The sequence below is a fragment of the Pollicipes pollicipes genome, unplaced genomic scaffold (genome assembly GCF_011947565.3).
Source record: "Pollicipes pollicipes isolate AB1234 unplaced genomic scaffold, Ppol_2.1 Scaffold_6052;HRSCAF=7182_pilon_pilon_pilon, whole genome shotgun sequence".
NCBI classification, from domain to species: Eukaryota; Metazoa; Arthropoda; class Thecostraca; order Pollicipedomorpha; family Pollicipedidae; genus Pollicipes; species Pollicipes pollicipes.
In genome coordinates, this window is record NW_023596805.1 from 2,736,240 (window position 1) to 2,751,810 (window position 15,571).

General features: G+C 63.0%; 1 protein-coding gene across 1 annotated transcript in view; it reads left to right on the forward strand.

The window, feature by feature from the left end:
- Positions 1 to 15,571, forward strand: part of LOC119104688 (rap guanine nucleotide exchange factor 6-like) — a gene marked incomplete at its 3' end in the record, with an annotated part of 36,917 nt that extends 21,346 nt beyond the window's left edge. The window contains 23 exon segments of the mRNA XM_037228406.1: positions 127 to 263; positions 820 to 970; positions 1,632 to 1,829; positions 2,601 to 2,700; positions 3,199 to 3,288; positions 3,290 to 3,346; positions 4,571 to 4,685; positions 5,571 to 5,763; positions 6,398 to 6,570; positions 7,378 to 7,498; positions 8,299 to 8,421; positions 8,694 to 8,793; positions 9,409 to 9,545; positions 9,807 to 9,881; positions 10,602 to 10,712; positions 11,149 to 11,319; positions 11,713 to 11,840; positions 12,460 to 12,539; positions 13,796 to 13,866; positions 13,912 to 13,954; positions 14,484 to 14,585; positions 15,027 to 15,182; positions 15,543 to 15,571. Coding sequence (XP_037084301.1) covers positions 127 to 263; positions 820 to 970; positions 1,632 to 1,829; positions 2,601 to 2,700; positions 3,199 to 3,288; positions 3,290 to 3,346; positions 4,571 to 4,685; positions 5,571 to 5,763; positions 6,398 to 6,570; positions 7,378 to 7,498; positions 8,299 to 8,421; positions 8,694 to 8,793; positions 9,409 to 9,545; positions 9,807 to 9,881; positions 10,602 to 10,712; positions 11,149 to 11,319; positions 11,713 to 11,840; positions 12,460 to 12,539; positions 13,796 to 13,866; positions 13,912 to 13,954; positions 14,484 to 14,585; positions 15,027 to 15,182; positions 15,543 to 15,571 — 2,661 coding nt within the window.

Sequence of the window (15,571 nt, forward strand, 5' to 3'; positions counted from 1 at the left end):
CATGAGCACTGTCTTCGTCACCATCATCAATATTATCATCCCCACCATCATCACTGCCATCATCATCACCATCACTTGCATCATCATCACCACCATCATCATGACCATCACCGTACCACGCGGCAGGGCACGCCGGAGCGGCTGATGACGCAGCTGATGGAGGAGAACTCGCTGATCGACCCGTACTACGTGGAGGACTTCCTGCTGATCCGGCGGATCTTCCTGCCGCAGGCCAGCGCCCTCTCCGGCCAGCTGATGCAGTGGTGTGTGCGGACGTTAGCTGACTGACTGTTGATGGCGGAGCTGACCGCAGCGACGGCGCGTTGATGTGTGTGAAGGCGGGGGCGGGGCTGACCGTGTGTTTGATGTGTCTGTCTGTGGTGTGTGGGGCGCCGCCCCGCTACGAGTGGAATGTTCCGGCAATAGCTGTCGCCTGGCGTGAGGGCGTGGTCTAGGGAATGACCTCGCCCTCCCCCTCCAACGACATTAACCCCCAAGTCTGTGACCTCACATGGCGTTGAATCCTGAAGGAGCCAGGGTTTGTGACTCGGAGTGTTAATCTGCCTTGGACCCGCGTGACCTTGACCCCCGGGCGATGCTAGCTTCATTGATTCCGAGTGCCGGGACTGCTTGACTCCGTGTGACCTTGACTCCCGATGATGCCAGGTTCACTGACCCGTAGTGCTGGGATCACTTGACCCCGTCTGGCCGTGGCGCCCGGCGGCTTCAGAGTCAGTGACCCCGTGTGACCTTAACCCCATGTGACATTGACGCCCGGAGGCTTCAGGTTCAGTGACCCCGTGTGACCCCGACCCCCAGGTTTCGTGACCCCGAGTACCGGGACCGGGTGACCCGTGTCGTGCTACAGTGGGTCAACAGCCACTTCATCGACTTCGAGACGGACCCGGCCATGATGGACTTCCTGGAGCGCTTCGAGCTCTGCCTCGAGTCGAACAAGATGCATGGCCAGGTGGGGAGCACAACCGCCGGCGGGGTGTGGGGGGGGGGGGAGGGTGGGGGCGGAGGGCGCCGGTTGGGAACGAGGGTGGGTGGGACTGCCAGACGCTTTCGTGGGCAGCTGTATAACAACGTGATGTAACGATGGGATAAGATATTCCTTTGCTGTGATGGTATCGTCTTGAGTGGGCGTGAAGGTTTGTTGTCGGAAACGCTGTGACTTCTGGCTTGGTGACGCACCCTGAACTGGTGATATGGATAGCCAAGCTTTTATCAGGGCCGGCAAGTCCGTTGCAGTGAGCGTGTGCCACATCGTTCCGTACGCATCACGTCCGCTGGCATGGGCAGCTTCCGTCACGGGTGTTTACTACTAAGCACCACACAACGCAAGCTCGTGACATTCCCAGACTCACGCCGATTTCCCAAAATTGTCTCGAGGAGTGACGCTTTTGCACGTCGACGTAGGTGCCATGCAACCCTATCAGCAATCTGTATCGGCGTCTGATGTCGTCGGCATGGCGCTACCATAGATTGGCTTATCTATGATCTGTCGTCTCATTCTGAGGCGCGGCGCATGCTCGTCTTCCCACGCCGTCGCTGCCAATAGTTGCCCATAGCTGGGCAGCCGCCACCAGCCGGCCCACGCCACCATAACTCGCGCCCACGCTGCGCAGCTGGGCCTGCTGAACTTCGAGTGCGCCGCCAAGTCGCGCGTGCGCGTGGTGACGCTGGCGCGGCCCAACCGCGACGAGCCGCTGCCGTTCTGCCTGCTGGGCGGCTACGAGCGCAATTTCGGCATCTTTGTCACCAAGGTGGAAAAGGGCAGCAAGGCCGAGGACATCGGCCTGAAGCGGGGCGATCAGATCCTCGAGGTAAGCGGTGTGCGGTCGGACCGCGGGCGCGGGGGCGGGGGTGCAGGCCGTGGGGAACGCTGAGTGTGTGTGGGGAGGGGGGGGGGGGGAGATGGACGGAGGTGCGGGATGTCTTCCACGGTACGCGGGGTGGTGCTGTGGGCGAGGACGTATCCGTCCTCAGAGCTACGTAAGGCCTAGCTGATGGCCGGGAGCGGCTCTCTTCAATGGGACCGGCTAGTGTGTGCCGGACGTGTTGGGTTGGCTTCGAATCGACTTGAGTCTTACCTGTGGTTGGTTCTGGCTAGCTGTGCGACGACCTGTGGTTCTGTTTCCTCTTACGATCTGAGCCTCATAAGGGGTGTAGATAGTGTGATGCTTGATGCGTCTGCATAACTACTCTACACTACTCGTCTGGCACACCAGAGGTACGGGGTTCGATTCCCCGCGGTGTCCGCCCTTCCTGGCAGTGTGAGAGGCAGGCGACGCTAGATAGGCTCAGCAGCTGAATGCGTCGTTAAGTCGCAATGACGACGACGGCTTCAGCCTCTTGAGTTGACCGTGTCTCCAGCGTCCTTCGTCTCCGTGCTACCAGCAGCTTCCGATCCTCCAGCCGAGTGGCTCTCCCCAGCCCAGTCGTCGTCAGCCTCTCCCGTCTTCTCCAAGCGCATCCGCTCCTCCCCGCACCACCCGCCGCCGGCCTGACCGACGGCCGGCGCCGCGTCGGCGCGCGCCTGCCCCGGCCGTCCTCGCCGTCCGCTTATGGCGCCGCCGCCGCCCGGCCGTCCCCAGGTGAACGGCCAGAGCTTCGAGCACATCTCGCACCCGCGCGCGCTGGAGGTGCTGCGCGGCACCACCCACCTCAGCATCACCGTCAAGAGCAACCTACTGGGTGAGTGACGCCAGCGGCGACGGCGGCGGCGTCCGCCGGACGGCACCGGCTTCGGTCGCCGGCCCGGCGTGGCTCGGGTCGGGGGCCGGCCGCGGTGGTGCGCCGCCGAACCGCGCTCGCGAACGGATGGTGCGCTAGGACGGGCGCTGAAAAGGCGACCCCCGGTTTGAGGATTGTTTAACACGCGTGCAAGGCGCCCGTGGCTGTTGCATGGCATTGGCTGCACACCCGTGCGCTAAAACATAGAAGGTAGGCCTCATCTCATCTCCCAGTGCTTTTGTGCGGGGAAGAGACGAGTTCGCCTTTGAGTGGGGGATTCAGGGGATTTCGCGGAGTTCCAGTTATCTGACGGTGTAGGGACCACGCGGCGGGCTTCGGCTTTCAAGCCAAGCCCTCGAGCTTGACCGCGCGGACCAGGCCGGTGTTGCCGCGCCTGCCCGCCGTGTGTCGTCGCCGCGCTGACCGAGCGCCGCCCCCGGTGCGCCGCCGCTGCCGCAGCGTTCAAGGAGATGCTGCAGACGCCCGAGGACGCCGTGCGGCCGCGCCAGCGCAAGGGCTCCGAGATCGCCGGCCTCAACCACTACCCGCGGGCCGCGGCTGGCCGGGCCGCACGCGGCCGGCGCACCGCCGCCGCCCGCCGAACACGGTACGGCGCCAGTGGGCAGCGCCGCCTGTTGGTCGCCGGCTGGGCTCTAAGGCCTTCTGATTGTAGATTGTAAATTACGTGGGGTTAGGTCAGGTTAGATTGGTAGACAGTTCTCAGGTAAGATTAATAGACAGTTATCAGACTAGATTAGCGTGCGTGATTAGATAACAAGTATTTTATGTATCAGCAGTAGATTGTACAAGAGAGCAGCAGTAGATTTTATTAGATTAGCGGCTGATTATACAAGATTGGTAGGAGGATATGTAATATTTCTGATAAATTGCATAAGCCTGGTAGTACATTACATTCTAGTATCTTGACTATTATATATTAACATTGCAGTCTGAATTGTATGGTGCCCATGCGCCCCAGATAGACGCAGTTATTGACCGTGGCTTGTTAGAATGGGAGAAGCTTAACAGTATTCGATAGGGCAAGCAGACGTATTGTAACACGTGTCTGAAGAATTGTGTCCTGCAGCTATACATCCGGCATTGCCTTTACCACATTGTGTTGTCTTGTTTTGAATCTTGGGATGCTGCTGTACATTACATGGGTCTCTTTTGTCTGTGCCAAGCGCGTCGCGTCCCCAGCGTTCTCCGTCGATGACCGTCGGACACCTTGGCCATGTGATCCACCCCCTGTCTGGACCAGACGTAGCAGACCTTGACCACGACCACACCACATCTGGCAGTGAGTAGGAGCATGTGCTCACTGACCACATCCAGCAGACCCTGGCTGGATCCTGACTTGACCTGGCAGACCCTGGTCATAGCTGCCAGGGTTTCAACGTGCTCAGCAGACCCCGACCACACCCACCAGATCCTGGCCAGATCCTGACCTGACCCGGCAGACCCTGGCTATAGCCACCAGGCTCTGAACAGGCCCATCAGACCGTGACCACACCCACCAAACCCTAGCTGGATTCTGACCTGACCCAGCAGACCCTGACCATGGCCATCAGACCCTGATCACACCCAGTAGACCATGACCGCACCGAGCAGACCCTGGCCGGATCCTGACCAACTATCAGACCCTGATCAGACCACCAACACTCCAGGCCTGTGGACGCTCCCCAGTGTCCCTGACCATGTAGCCCTCATCCGCCCTCGACGCTCGACCCTCGACCCTCGACGCTCGACGCTCGACCCTCGACCCTCGACGCTCGACCCTCGACCCTCGACCCGTCGCCTGGCCGTCTGACCTGACCCCGCTGCGCGGCAGACACGGCCCAGAAGGACAAGAAGGAGGTGATCCACCGCACGTTCGCCACGCTCGGTCTGCGCACCATCAAGTTCCGGAAGGCGCTCATCAAGGCTATCACGCACAAGACACCTCTGTGAGTGGGCCGGAGAAGCGGGCGGGGGCGGGGCGGTGAGGGGCAGGCCGGCGGCCGGGGGCGCCGACAGACCCTGCACCGTTGGAGGTCTGTGGCCCAGGTCCGGGGCCTGACCGCCGGTCTGTGGCCTCCTCGGTGGTCTGGCCGGCCCGCGGGATCGCCGCTGAAGGCGTGGACACGGTCGTCCCGGGACGACTGGAGGTGTGGCGGTGCGAGGCGCGACTGGCGTGTGTCTGCTGTGGAGGTGTTTGTTGTGCTGCCGTGCAGCCGCTGGCTGGGGGGGCGGCGCGGTGGTCGCCAGCGGGACGGGACCGCGACGCACCGCGCTCCGCCGCCAGCGCGGGCCGAGCTAGTCACGGACTTCACGGGCGCGCCACTGATGCACAGAGTGGTGCCAGTGCTGCCACGTTGACCACTGCTTTCTTGTGCCGTTGTACATTGGCTCACCACTGGTGCTGTTTTTGTTCAGCACTTCACCGATGGCAACGGTGGCCATCTCGGTCGCGCGTGCCACAGTCATTATTGGGTAGTGCTATTTCATCCAGCGGCACCACTGGTGCCATTTCACCTCAGTTCGCCACCAGTGTCGCTTCGCCTCAGCGCACCACTGGTGACGTTTCACATGGCACTGTTGGTGCTATTTCACTGCCGCACTTCTGGTGCCATTTCACCTCAGTGCGCCGCCGGTGCCATTTCACCTCAGTGCGCCGCCGGTGCCATTTCACCTCAGTGCGCCGCCGGTGCCATTTCACCTCAGTGCGCCGCCGGTGCCATTTCACCTCAGTGCGCCACTGGTGCCATTTCACCTCAGTGCGCCGCCGGTGCCATTTCACATCTGCACCGCTGGTACCGTCTCACGTCAGCTCACCACTGGTGCCGTTTCAGCCAAGCGCACCACTCCGATGACGCGCTGGTGCCGGGCGGCGCGGCCGAGCCGGGCTCGGGCGCCATGTACCACTCGCACAGCAACCCGGACCTCAGCCAGCTCAGCTACGACGAGTGGAAGTTTGACTACCCGGAGCACGTGCTCAAGGTGTACAAGGCCGACCAGAGCTGCAAGTACCTGCTCGTGCACAAGGTTAGTGGCGCGGCGTGAGCGGGAGCGAGTGCGCTGCTGCTTTTGGGGCCCGTGAAGTGACGTGATTTGGCTGTGTGGTTTTATGAATGGATCTGGTAACTGTTACTTGATTAGTGGTAACACGCGCTGAAGTACAGACATGTTATACGTCGGGGAAGTTGAAGTTAATTTGAGGTAAAGACGTTTGCATTTTTAGATTGAAAGACAAATGATGGGGCTGTTTTGCCGCAAGTTGTTGTTAGCGGCAGTGCCGTGCGCATGCTCGACTGCTGTCCGCCCTGGTGTCCGGCTGTTCGAATTCAGTAATGGTGCTATCATTAAACCTGTGCTCTCTCCATGACGAATTTGGCGGTTGATTGAAGATGGCGTTCATCCATCGATTATTGAGAATTCCACGTTTTAACACGACGTTGCAGTGCCAGATCTCATATTCTAGCGTTGGATCTAAGGCGCCGCACGCCAAAAGTGACGCAGAAATGTCATCGGCATCCCCAAATGTTCCGCGAAGTTCTCTGGCCTGCCGCGGCCGCAGCCCGCGTCCGGCGCGAGCCACCGCTGCCGTCCGGCCGTTGTCAGCGTGCTCTGAGGGACGGCCTGACACCGGCTTCCCCCCCCCCTCTCCCTCCCCCGACAGGAGACCACGGCGCGCGAGGTGTGCATGCTGTCGCTGCGCGAGTTCGGCATCACCGACCCGAGCAGCAACTACAGCCTGTGCGAGCTGACGGCCGGCGCCGGCGGCGTGGTCAAGCAGCGCCGCCTGCCCGACCAGATGCAGAACCTGGCCGAACGTATCGCCCTCGGCAGCAGGTGGGCATCCGCGGCGACGGCGGCGGGGAAGCCCCGGGCCGGTGGCGGCGGGAAGCCCCGGGCCGGTGGCGGCGGGAAGCCCCGGGCCGGTGGCGGCGGGAAGCCCCAGGCCGGTGGCGGCGGGAGGCCCTGGCCGGTGGCGGCGCGTAGTGCTGTCGGGACGGAACGGATGAGGGCGTCGGCCCTGACGGTGGAGGGTTAAGGACGATGGCATGGGCGCGAGCTGGCTCGTTACCTAGGAGTGTGTGTGTAGGGGGGGGGGTATGGAGGGGGGAAAGCGTTGTCCCGCGCGCCCGGCGGCGGTGTGGTGTTGGGTGGTGGGGTGAGCGAGTCGCCCTGGGTGGCAGCTGAAGGCGTCGACATCGCCGGCGAGGTGGTGCTGAACCACGGGGGTGTAGACGTACGTGACATACCGCGCACCGTTAAGACAGGCCTGACACACCCCCTTAGTTACGGCGTGTGTGCGACACGCTGCCCTCGGTCGAGACGCGTAATACACCGCGCTCCCTTGGGACATGTGTGACACACCGCCCTCATTTGAGACAGCGTGACATATCGCCCTTAATTGAAACATACGTGCCACAGGTCGACCGGTTCTTCACGCTCCGTTTTATCGACGACTCGTGCGGTGGGCACTAGGTGATACCGCAGTTGAAGCAGTCGAAAGCCTCAACAATGATTCTGGATGATTCTTGGTTTGGTGCGCGTGTTCTCCGCGGCCGCGCGGCGTCCAGCGCCCGTGCCCATGTGCGTGCATGCTCGTGTGGCGTCAGCAGTCCAGAGCGCGCGCGTCGCCTCGGCCGGCAGGTACTACTTGAAGAACAACCAGGTGACGGAGCCGCTGGTGCCGGACGAGCTGGCGGCCGAACTGCCGCGCGAGGGCTCCGTCCACTTCCTGCAGCTCAACGCCCTGGAGGTGGCCGTGCAGGTGAGGCGGAGGGCGCGCCTGGCCGCGAGGAGGCGCTGCTCCGCGGAGGGCGCGCCTGGCCGCGAGGAGGCGCTACTCCTCAGAGGGCGCGCCTGGCCGTAAGGAGGCGCTACTCCTCAGAGGGCGCGCCTGACCAAGAGGGGGTGCTGCTCCGCGGAGGGAGCGCCTGGCAGTGAGGGGTCGCTGCTCCGCGGGGGGAGCGCCTGGCAGTGAGGGGCGCTGCTTCCGCAGAGGGCGCGCCTGGCCGCCAGACAGACGCCGGCCGATGATGAGGCCGGCCGGCGGTGGGACGACGGTTCGCGGTGCCGAGGGCGCGCACGGGGAGCGACGGTGTGGTCCGACGTGCGATGTGAGTGTGTTGTCACCAGTGGAGGGTGCGGTCAACGTGTTGGTGCAGGACGCGAAGTAAATGCAGGTTAGGTGGTGCTCTGTTCAGTGGAAGTTTGCAATCGAAGTATTGGTATGCTACGTTGGATGCGAAGAATAAGGACACGTTTGTGAAGACAGGACGGGCCGAACAGTGCACACCAGGAATGGCATTGCGAGTCGTTCGTGAAAAACACAAAATCGAAATGCACGTATACTATGATGCACGTTAACATGAAATTCTCTAGATTCAGACATCTATCAAAATCGAAATGCTGGTATGTTTTGTGAGATTCCTGACATGAAGACATTTAACGATATGGTGCATCCAACGCGTTGTTCGACGTGCCTCCCCAGAGCAGTGTTGCGACGTGCGCGTGGCTGTGTATTGACCCGAGCCGGGGCCTGACGCCCCGCCCCCGGGCCTGTTTCAGCTGACGCTGGACGACTTCAGCTTGTTCCGTCAGATCGAGGCCACCGAGTACGTGGACGACCTGTTCGTGCTGAAGAGCCGCTACGGCACACCCGGCCTGAAGCATTTCGCCGAGGGCAGAGGAGCGCGCGGCTCCCCCCCCCCCCCTGTGTGACCCTCCCCTTCCCCGGCCTCAGTCCCCCCTTCCCCGGCTGCGTGTTGTCTGGGAGGCGTCAGATAGTCGGGAAAAGAGATCTTGGAACACCCTGGGGGTGTCGCCCTGCGTTTTTTATTTGTTACGCATGAAAGACCGAGTGCCGAATGCCCTTATTCGTGCCATCGAGTGTCCATCAACGTGCTCTGTGTGCGCCGCCGCCTGGCCTTGACCTCTGCCCCCGCCCCGCCCGTGGTCAACAGCTGGTCAACCGTGAGATGTTCTGGGTGATAACTGCCGTCTGCGGCGAGCACAACCTAGTCAAGCGCATGAAGATCGTCAAACAGTTCATCAAGGTGGCACGTGAGTAATCGACGCCGCGCGCCGGCTGGAGAGCCCGCGCCCGCCCTCTTGGCGACGCGCTGAACACTCGCATTGATGCGTGGTTCGTTTGGTGGTCGCTTTTGTTGTGAAACTGAGGTCAGAGTTGGCCTGCAGCGGCTGGTGGCGCTGTGTGGTGATGCTGGGACTGGTTACGCTGTGTGGTGATGCTGGGACTGGTCACGCTGTGTGGTGATGCTGGGACTGGTCACGCCGTGTGGTGATGCTGGGACTGGTGGCGCTGTGGGGTGATGCTGGGAATGGTTACGCTGTGTGGTGATGCTGGGACTGGTCACGCTGTATGGTGATGCTGGGACTGGTTATGCTGTGTGGTGATGCTGGGACTGGTTATGCTGTGTGGTGATGCTGGGACTGGTTACGCTGTGTGGTGATGCTGGGACTGGTCACGCTGTGTGGTGATGTTGGGACTGGTCACGCTGTGTGGTGATGCTGGGACTGGTTACGCTGTGTGGTGATGCTGGGACTGGTTACGCTGTGTGGTGATGCTGGGACTGGTCATGCTGTGTGGTGATGCTGGGACTGGTCACGGCGGGGTCGGTTACGGTGGTGACTGGGTGTCGTTGTCGCCGTCCCCAGGCCACTGCAAGGAGTGCAAGAACTTCAACTCGCTCTTCAACATCGTGTCGGGCCTGAGCCACGGCGCCGTGGGGCGGCTGAAGCAGACTTGGGAAAAGCTGCCGACCAAGTACCAGAAGATGTACAACGACATGCTGGTGCGCATGGGGAGGCTGTACCGCGGGAGGAAGAGGGATGGGAGGCCCAGTCCAGGGGAAAATTGACGTTTCTGAGTGGTGGTGAAGTCTTGGCGGAGGTGGGGGGGGGGGGGGGGGGGGGAGGGCGGGACGCGGCCCACTGAGCCGCGTGCAGCCGCGAGGAGGTAGGGACGTGTGTGGGAGGGGGCGCTGCTGACCCGACCTGATTTGGCCGTCCTGATCTGACCTGACCCGACCTGACCGTTTGCCGTCACCCGCCAGGCGCTGATGGACCCCAGTCGCAATATGTCCAAGTACCGCAACCTCATCACGTCGGAGCACGTGCAGCCGCCGTTGGTGAGTGACGGCGACGGGCGGCGGCGCCGAGCGCTGTGACGTGCTGGACATCTGGATCCGTCGGCTCCGTCAGGGCGTCTGGCTCCGTCGGCTCCGTCAGGGCGTCTGGCTCCGTCGGCTCCGTCAGGGCGGGCCGGCTCCGTCGGCTCCGCCAGGGCGGCCGGCTCCGTCGCTCCGTCAGGGCGGCCGGCTCCGTCGGCTCCGTCAGGGCGTCTGGCTCCGTCGGCTCCGTCAGGGCGGCCGGCTCCGTCGGCTCCGCCAGGGCGGCCGGCTCCGTCGGCTCCGTCAGGGCGGCCGGCTCCGTCGGCTCCGTCAGGGCGTCTGGCTCGGTCGGCTCCCGCTCGTCAGGCAGATAGCGTTTGGCGTTGCATCCTGCCATGTTGACTTATAACGGAGTCGTAAGGTATTACACGCTGTAGACTTAATTGTAACATGAATTATTAGTTGGATATGAAGCACAGGTATGGGTTATAAGTTAAGGAATTGTAAGTTAAGTGTCGCGTAATAGTTTCTAAGTATTGAGCTGCATCGCTACAGCTATTGAGCACCTCAGCGTGTTCTGGACGTGGATTTGGTGGGCGGTTGGGAAAGCACGTCGGCCGTCGTGAGCACGTCCCGCGGTGTTCATCGCCTGGTCCTCTCGTGTCGCCGATGGCCGCTCGTGTGGAGGAATGTCCGCCGCAGCCGTCTCCGACTGACCGTCCGTGCCCCTGGGCGCAGATCCCGTTCTACCCCATTGTCAAGAAGGACCTCACGTTCATCCACCTGGGCAACGACACCTGGGTGGACGGCTTGGTGAACTTCGAGAAGCTTCGCATGATCGCAAAGGAGGTGGGTTAGTGGCACTAGCTGCCCCCCCCCCCCTTCCTGGAATGCCCCGGGGTGATGAGGTCAGGTGCATTTTGCACCTGATTTAGTCAAATGGGCTGGAGCATGGTATGTCATGTTATGTGTAACAAGTTATTATGGCCAAGTTATGTTGTGACAGCATAACGGGCCATAATAACACATAACATGATATAGCTTGGCTATAACAGTGCGTTATTATAACTAAGTTATGTATTATTTGGTTCAGTAGGAGTTTAGTCAGGTGGATTTTTTATTTTCATTTAGCATGGTGTAGTCGAACCATTGGTTGTCAGAGTGCTCCCTGTTCGGCGTTCTGTAAGATCGCCGGGTGCGGTCGCTGCCGGCCACGTGCTCGGTGCAGTACGTACGACACCCGCGTGCTGTATGCCGTGACCGCACCGCATCCGTGCCGCCCCAGGTGCGCTCGCTGTCGGACATGTGCTCGGTGCAGTACGACGCCGGCTCGATGCTGGAGCTGGTGGGCCAGTCGGGCCTCGGCCAGCTGACGCTGACGGCGCAGCGCAGCGCCACCGTTAAGAGGCGGCGCAAGTCGCAGGCCCAGTCGAACCCCAAGAAGATGTTCGAGGAGGTGAGGGCGCGAGACAGACGCGAGACGGACGTAGTGAGCGCGGCGGACGCGGCTGGCCGCCTGCGGGTTGTGTCGGTGCTTCGTTTTTGTGGGTAGCGACGAGAGGACGTGTGATGGGGGGGGGGGGGGTGAATGCGCGGTGTCGGCGTGTCGTTAAGTTGTAGGGGTGTGTTATGGCGTTAAGGGGTGTTCTCTTTCAGGGGGAGGGGGGGCGTTGCCGTCACGAGTGTGCGGCACAGGCTCGCCTTGGCCGGTCAGTGAACCACCCCGGTACATCCCGCCACATCGCTCCGCGTTGTCCCGCGACGATGGCGTCCGCCGCCTGTCCGTGTCGGGTTCAGTCCGTGTCGCGCCGGTGTCACCGCTTGGGTGTGTGTGTGTGTGTGTCTGCAGGCCCAGATGGTGCGGCGCGTGAAGGCGTACCTGGCGCACCTGGCGGTGGTGCAGGACGAGGAGCGCCTGCTGCAGATGTCGCTCGAGTGCGAGCCGCCGCCGGCCGGCTCCTCCACCACCACCACGAGGTGAGCGGCGCCGCGCGAGGAGGCCGGCGCGCGCGTGCGGTGTTCGCGCGCTCGCCGGTGTGGGGGCCGACGGGAGGCGCGGAGACACGAGCGGCGACCATTCAGAGGAACCATAGGTCGCGTCGCGCCACGTCAGGTTTACTACGTGGAACCCTAGCAATGGGTGTAATTTGGCTGCAATAGGGCTGCATGCTACACACGCCCATTGAATAGGTGTTTTGTTATATACCATGCTGTCACGATGCAGTCCATAAGTTGCATGATAGCCCTCACTGTCGTGGTCGTTTACTGAGCCGTCGCCGGGCTCCAAGTGCGTGTGATACGACATGCCAAGTGCGATGTGTCCGCCTCGTTTTTCTTGGCTGGTGAGCTGTCCCAGCGGCGGCGTCGCTCGGGGGCTGCGGTAGCCGTCTGCTGTTTGTGTACCGTGTTGCTGTGTTCCGTGTTGTGTTCCGTGCGGCGGAGCTCGGTCGCCAGGCTGACGATGCCCGGATCACCGGTCGGGGCGTGCCGTCCGACGGTCCGGACACTGCTGACCCTTACCCTGTGACCCTCACCTTGTGACCCTGACCCCGACCCTGACCCCGACCCTGACGGTGTGTGTGTGTGTGCGGCGCAGGCGGCGGCACCCGTCGCCCACGTTGTCGACCACCAGCAGCGCCAGCAGCCAGCGCCGCCAGCGACGGCCGCCGAGACCGGGCCAAGTTCGGTGAGTGCCCCCGCCGCCGGCGCACGAGCGGCGCCTTGGACTAGGACCGGAGCCGGGACCGGGAGTGGGAACCGGATTGGTCCCGGGACCGGGACCGGGACCGGGACGGGACGGAGACCGGGACGGGACGGGACCGGACCGGACCGGACCGGACTGGCCCGGACTGGAATGAATGAACTGAACTGAACTGAACTGAACTGAACTGAACTGAACTGAACTGAACTGAACTGAACCGAACCGAACCGTACCGTACCGTACCGTACCGTACCGGGACCGGGGCGGGTTGATGGGCCATAGCGCGGGCTGGGTGCGAGTTGCGGCGCAGGCACCCTGTTTCGCCCGGGCGTTACTGAAGCAGGTCAGCTGGTGGTTGGCCTGAGAGGGTTGGCCTGGCACTGGCTGGCCGGGCGGTGCGCGAAACAACACCCCAAAACACCCGGTGGGGTAGCCCTGCCTGACTACGAAGACCAGATCGAAATTATCGTCCGCGGTACTCGGATGCCCCCAGCGGGACCGCCCGGCGCTCAGCCCGAGTCTGAGCGCTCTCGGGCAAGCCAGCTCAAATCAACGTCTCGCGATGTTTCGGTGTCTGCGTCGCCGTGTCGTCTGTCGGCCGATGGCGAGACCGCGGCGGCTGCGCTGCGTGGCGGCGTGGGCGGTCAGCGCCGCTGCCGTCGGCGCTCGGGGCGGCCAGGCTACGGCGGATGCGGCGGTTCGAGGTTGTCCACAGCGACCGTTGGGCAGCGTTGTGGTGTGCTGCGTGTTTTGTCACTGCGGCTGGTCACGTTTTGCGCTGCGGCCTTGTGCTTGGGGCGGTGTTGATGTCCAGGTCGTGCTGTCGCTCCGCCCCTGGTACGTCGCACCTTTTCGGCGGTCACTGCGTCCTGTGTTAATTCCTGATACTCCAGTCATTGTCATCGTATGCTCACTGCTGCCGTTGACCCATTTGTTCTGATTGTCTCGTTTTGTTGCCGTCCTCACCCGCCGCGTGTGTGCATTCTGTGATGTGCTCTTGCCGTGTTTCGCTGCCTTCGTTCGCGTCCCTTCTCCTGTCCCCGGCCCCCGTCCCCTGTCCCCCGTCCCCTATCCCCTGTCCCCTGTCCCCTGTCCCCCGTCCCCGTCCCCGTCCCCGTCTCCGTCCCGTCCCCGTCCCCGTCCCCTCGCCTCCTCCCCTCTCGCCCAGCCCCGCCGCGGCTCCGCGCCGTGCCGCGCCTCACCACCTCCGTCCCGCCTCTTCCGTCGGCAGGCGCCGCGTCCCCGAGCGCCGTGCGCAAGCTGATGTCGCTGGCCGAGACGAAGACGCGGCCGCACCAGCCGGCGCCGCGCGCGCCCCACCTGCTGATGGCGGCCGGATCGCCGGCCTCATCGCCGTCGCCGGGGCAGGCGCGCCGGCGCGCCGCCGCAGGTGTGTGCGCGCGCCAGCGGTCCCGCCATCTTGGTGTGCGGGGAGACCGCTGTCGTTTGATGGCTGTCTTCGTTGTCGTGTCGCCGCGAGCGTGGCGGGAGGTGGTCGGTGGGCCGCTGGCGAGGGGTTGCGTTGGCGCGTGGTGGTGACGGGGGGGTGGGTGTCGCTGGTTGGCACGGGGAGGTCGCCGCGCTCGGCGGTGTGGGATGGCCCGCGGCCGGGCCTGCCTATTTCGCAGTAGGCGAGTTCCAGCTGTGTGCAGCGCTTCACCTGTGGCGCTCCGCGGCCGGGCCTGCCTATTTCGCAGTAGGCGAGTTCCAGCTGTGTGCAGCGCTCCTCCCTTCACCTGTGTGCAGCCTTCAGGCCACGTACATAACACAACATACACAACAAACACTGTGTAACTGTGGACCGTTGACCCGTGCGTCGCCGCGTCGACCGTCGCAAACCTGCACACTGCGCGGGCGTGCGCGTCACGCGTACGCCACGTGTCGGCACGTGTCTGACCGAGCGGCGCGCGGCGCGGCAGGCCGCAGCCACGAGCGCTCACAGTCGGACACGCTGCCGGTGGACCTCAGCTCGGAGAGCAGCAGCGTCACCAGCATGCCGCTCCGCAAGACGCACACCAGCGGTATGTACAGCGCCGGCGCTCCGCCGCCGCCGCCTGCGCCGCGCACAGCCAGCCTCGAAGCGCCCGAAAGCGCGCCGATGGCGGCCGCCGCCCCCGGGCTCGGCGTGCCGTGTCGGCCTGTTTCGGAGGGCGGCCGTGGCGGTGTGAGGGAAGGCGGTGTGCGTGGTGTTGAGGACCTGGCGTTGGTTGTTTCTCTGCCGAGGTCGGGAGTGCGGGGACGTTTGCCGAGCATCAGTGGGCCACAGTGGGCCCAACTCACCCTAGAGGTTCATCGTGCCTTCCCCTGTCCCCTTCCCCCAGGCGTCTTTGGCGCGATTTTGCGAAGGAACATCCGTTGTCGTTTCCATTGGTTCGATGCCCGTGCCTCTGCCGTCGTCGGGGTGCATCAGCCCGCCGCCGCTGTCGGGTACACGGACGTCGCTAACGGCCGCTGGCTTGCAGCGAGTTCAGTGGCATCTGGCGACGGCCCGGGCAACGCGAGTTACGGCGCCCACCATTACGAGGCGCCACGGTACGACGCGGCCGGCCCCAGCGGCTTGGAGCTGTTCACCAACTCGCCGATGCGGCACTACATGTACCTGCCCAAGCCTAACGCAGGTCGGTCACAGTCTAGTGTTATATATATATATGTATATATATTATATATATATATATATATATATATTATATATATATGTGTGTGTGTGTGTGTGTGTGTGTGTATTATGTAGGACGTGCGGACCGAGCTGGGGCTGTGTTTGGCTGGCTGCTTGAACGTGATACTCGGAAGCGAGTGCGGGAGGGGTAAGACTGCATTATCACGTGTCCAGCAAAAAGCCTGGGACCGCGACGTCTCAAAGTGCCCTAAACACCAACAGAGGGTTCACAATGCGCTTCAACGCCGCGTGTGTCGGCTGATATACCGCCGATGTTGTTCCTGCACCCAAGCCGTCGGCCTGACGTCCCCCTCTGCCGCAGCCGGACCCCTCCGACCGCCGCCGCCGCCG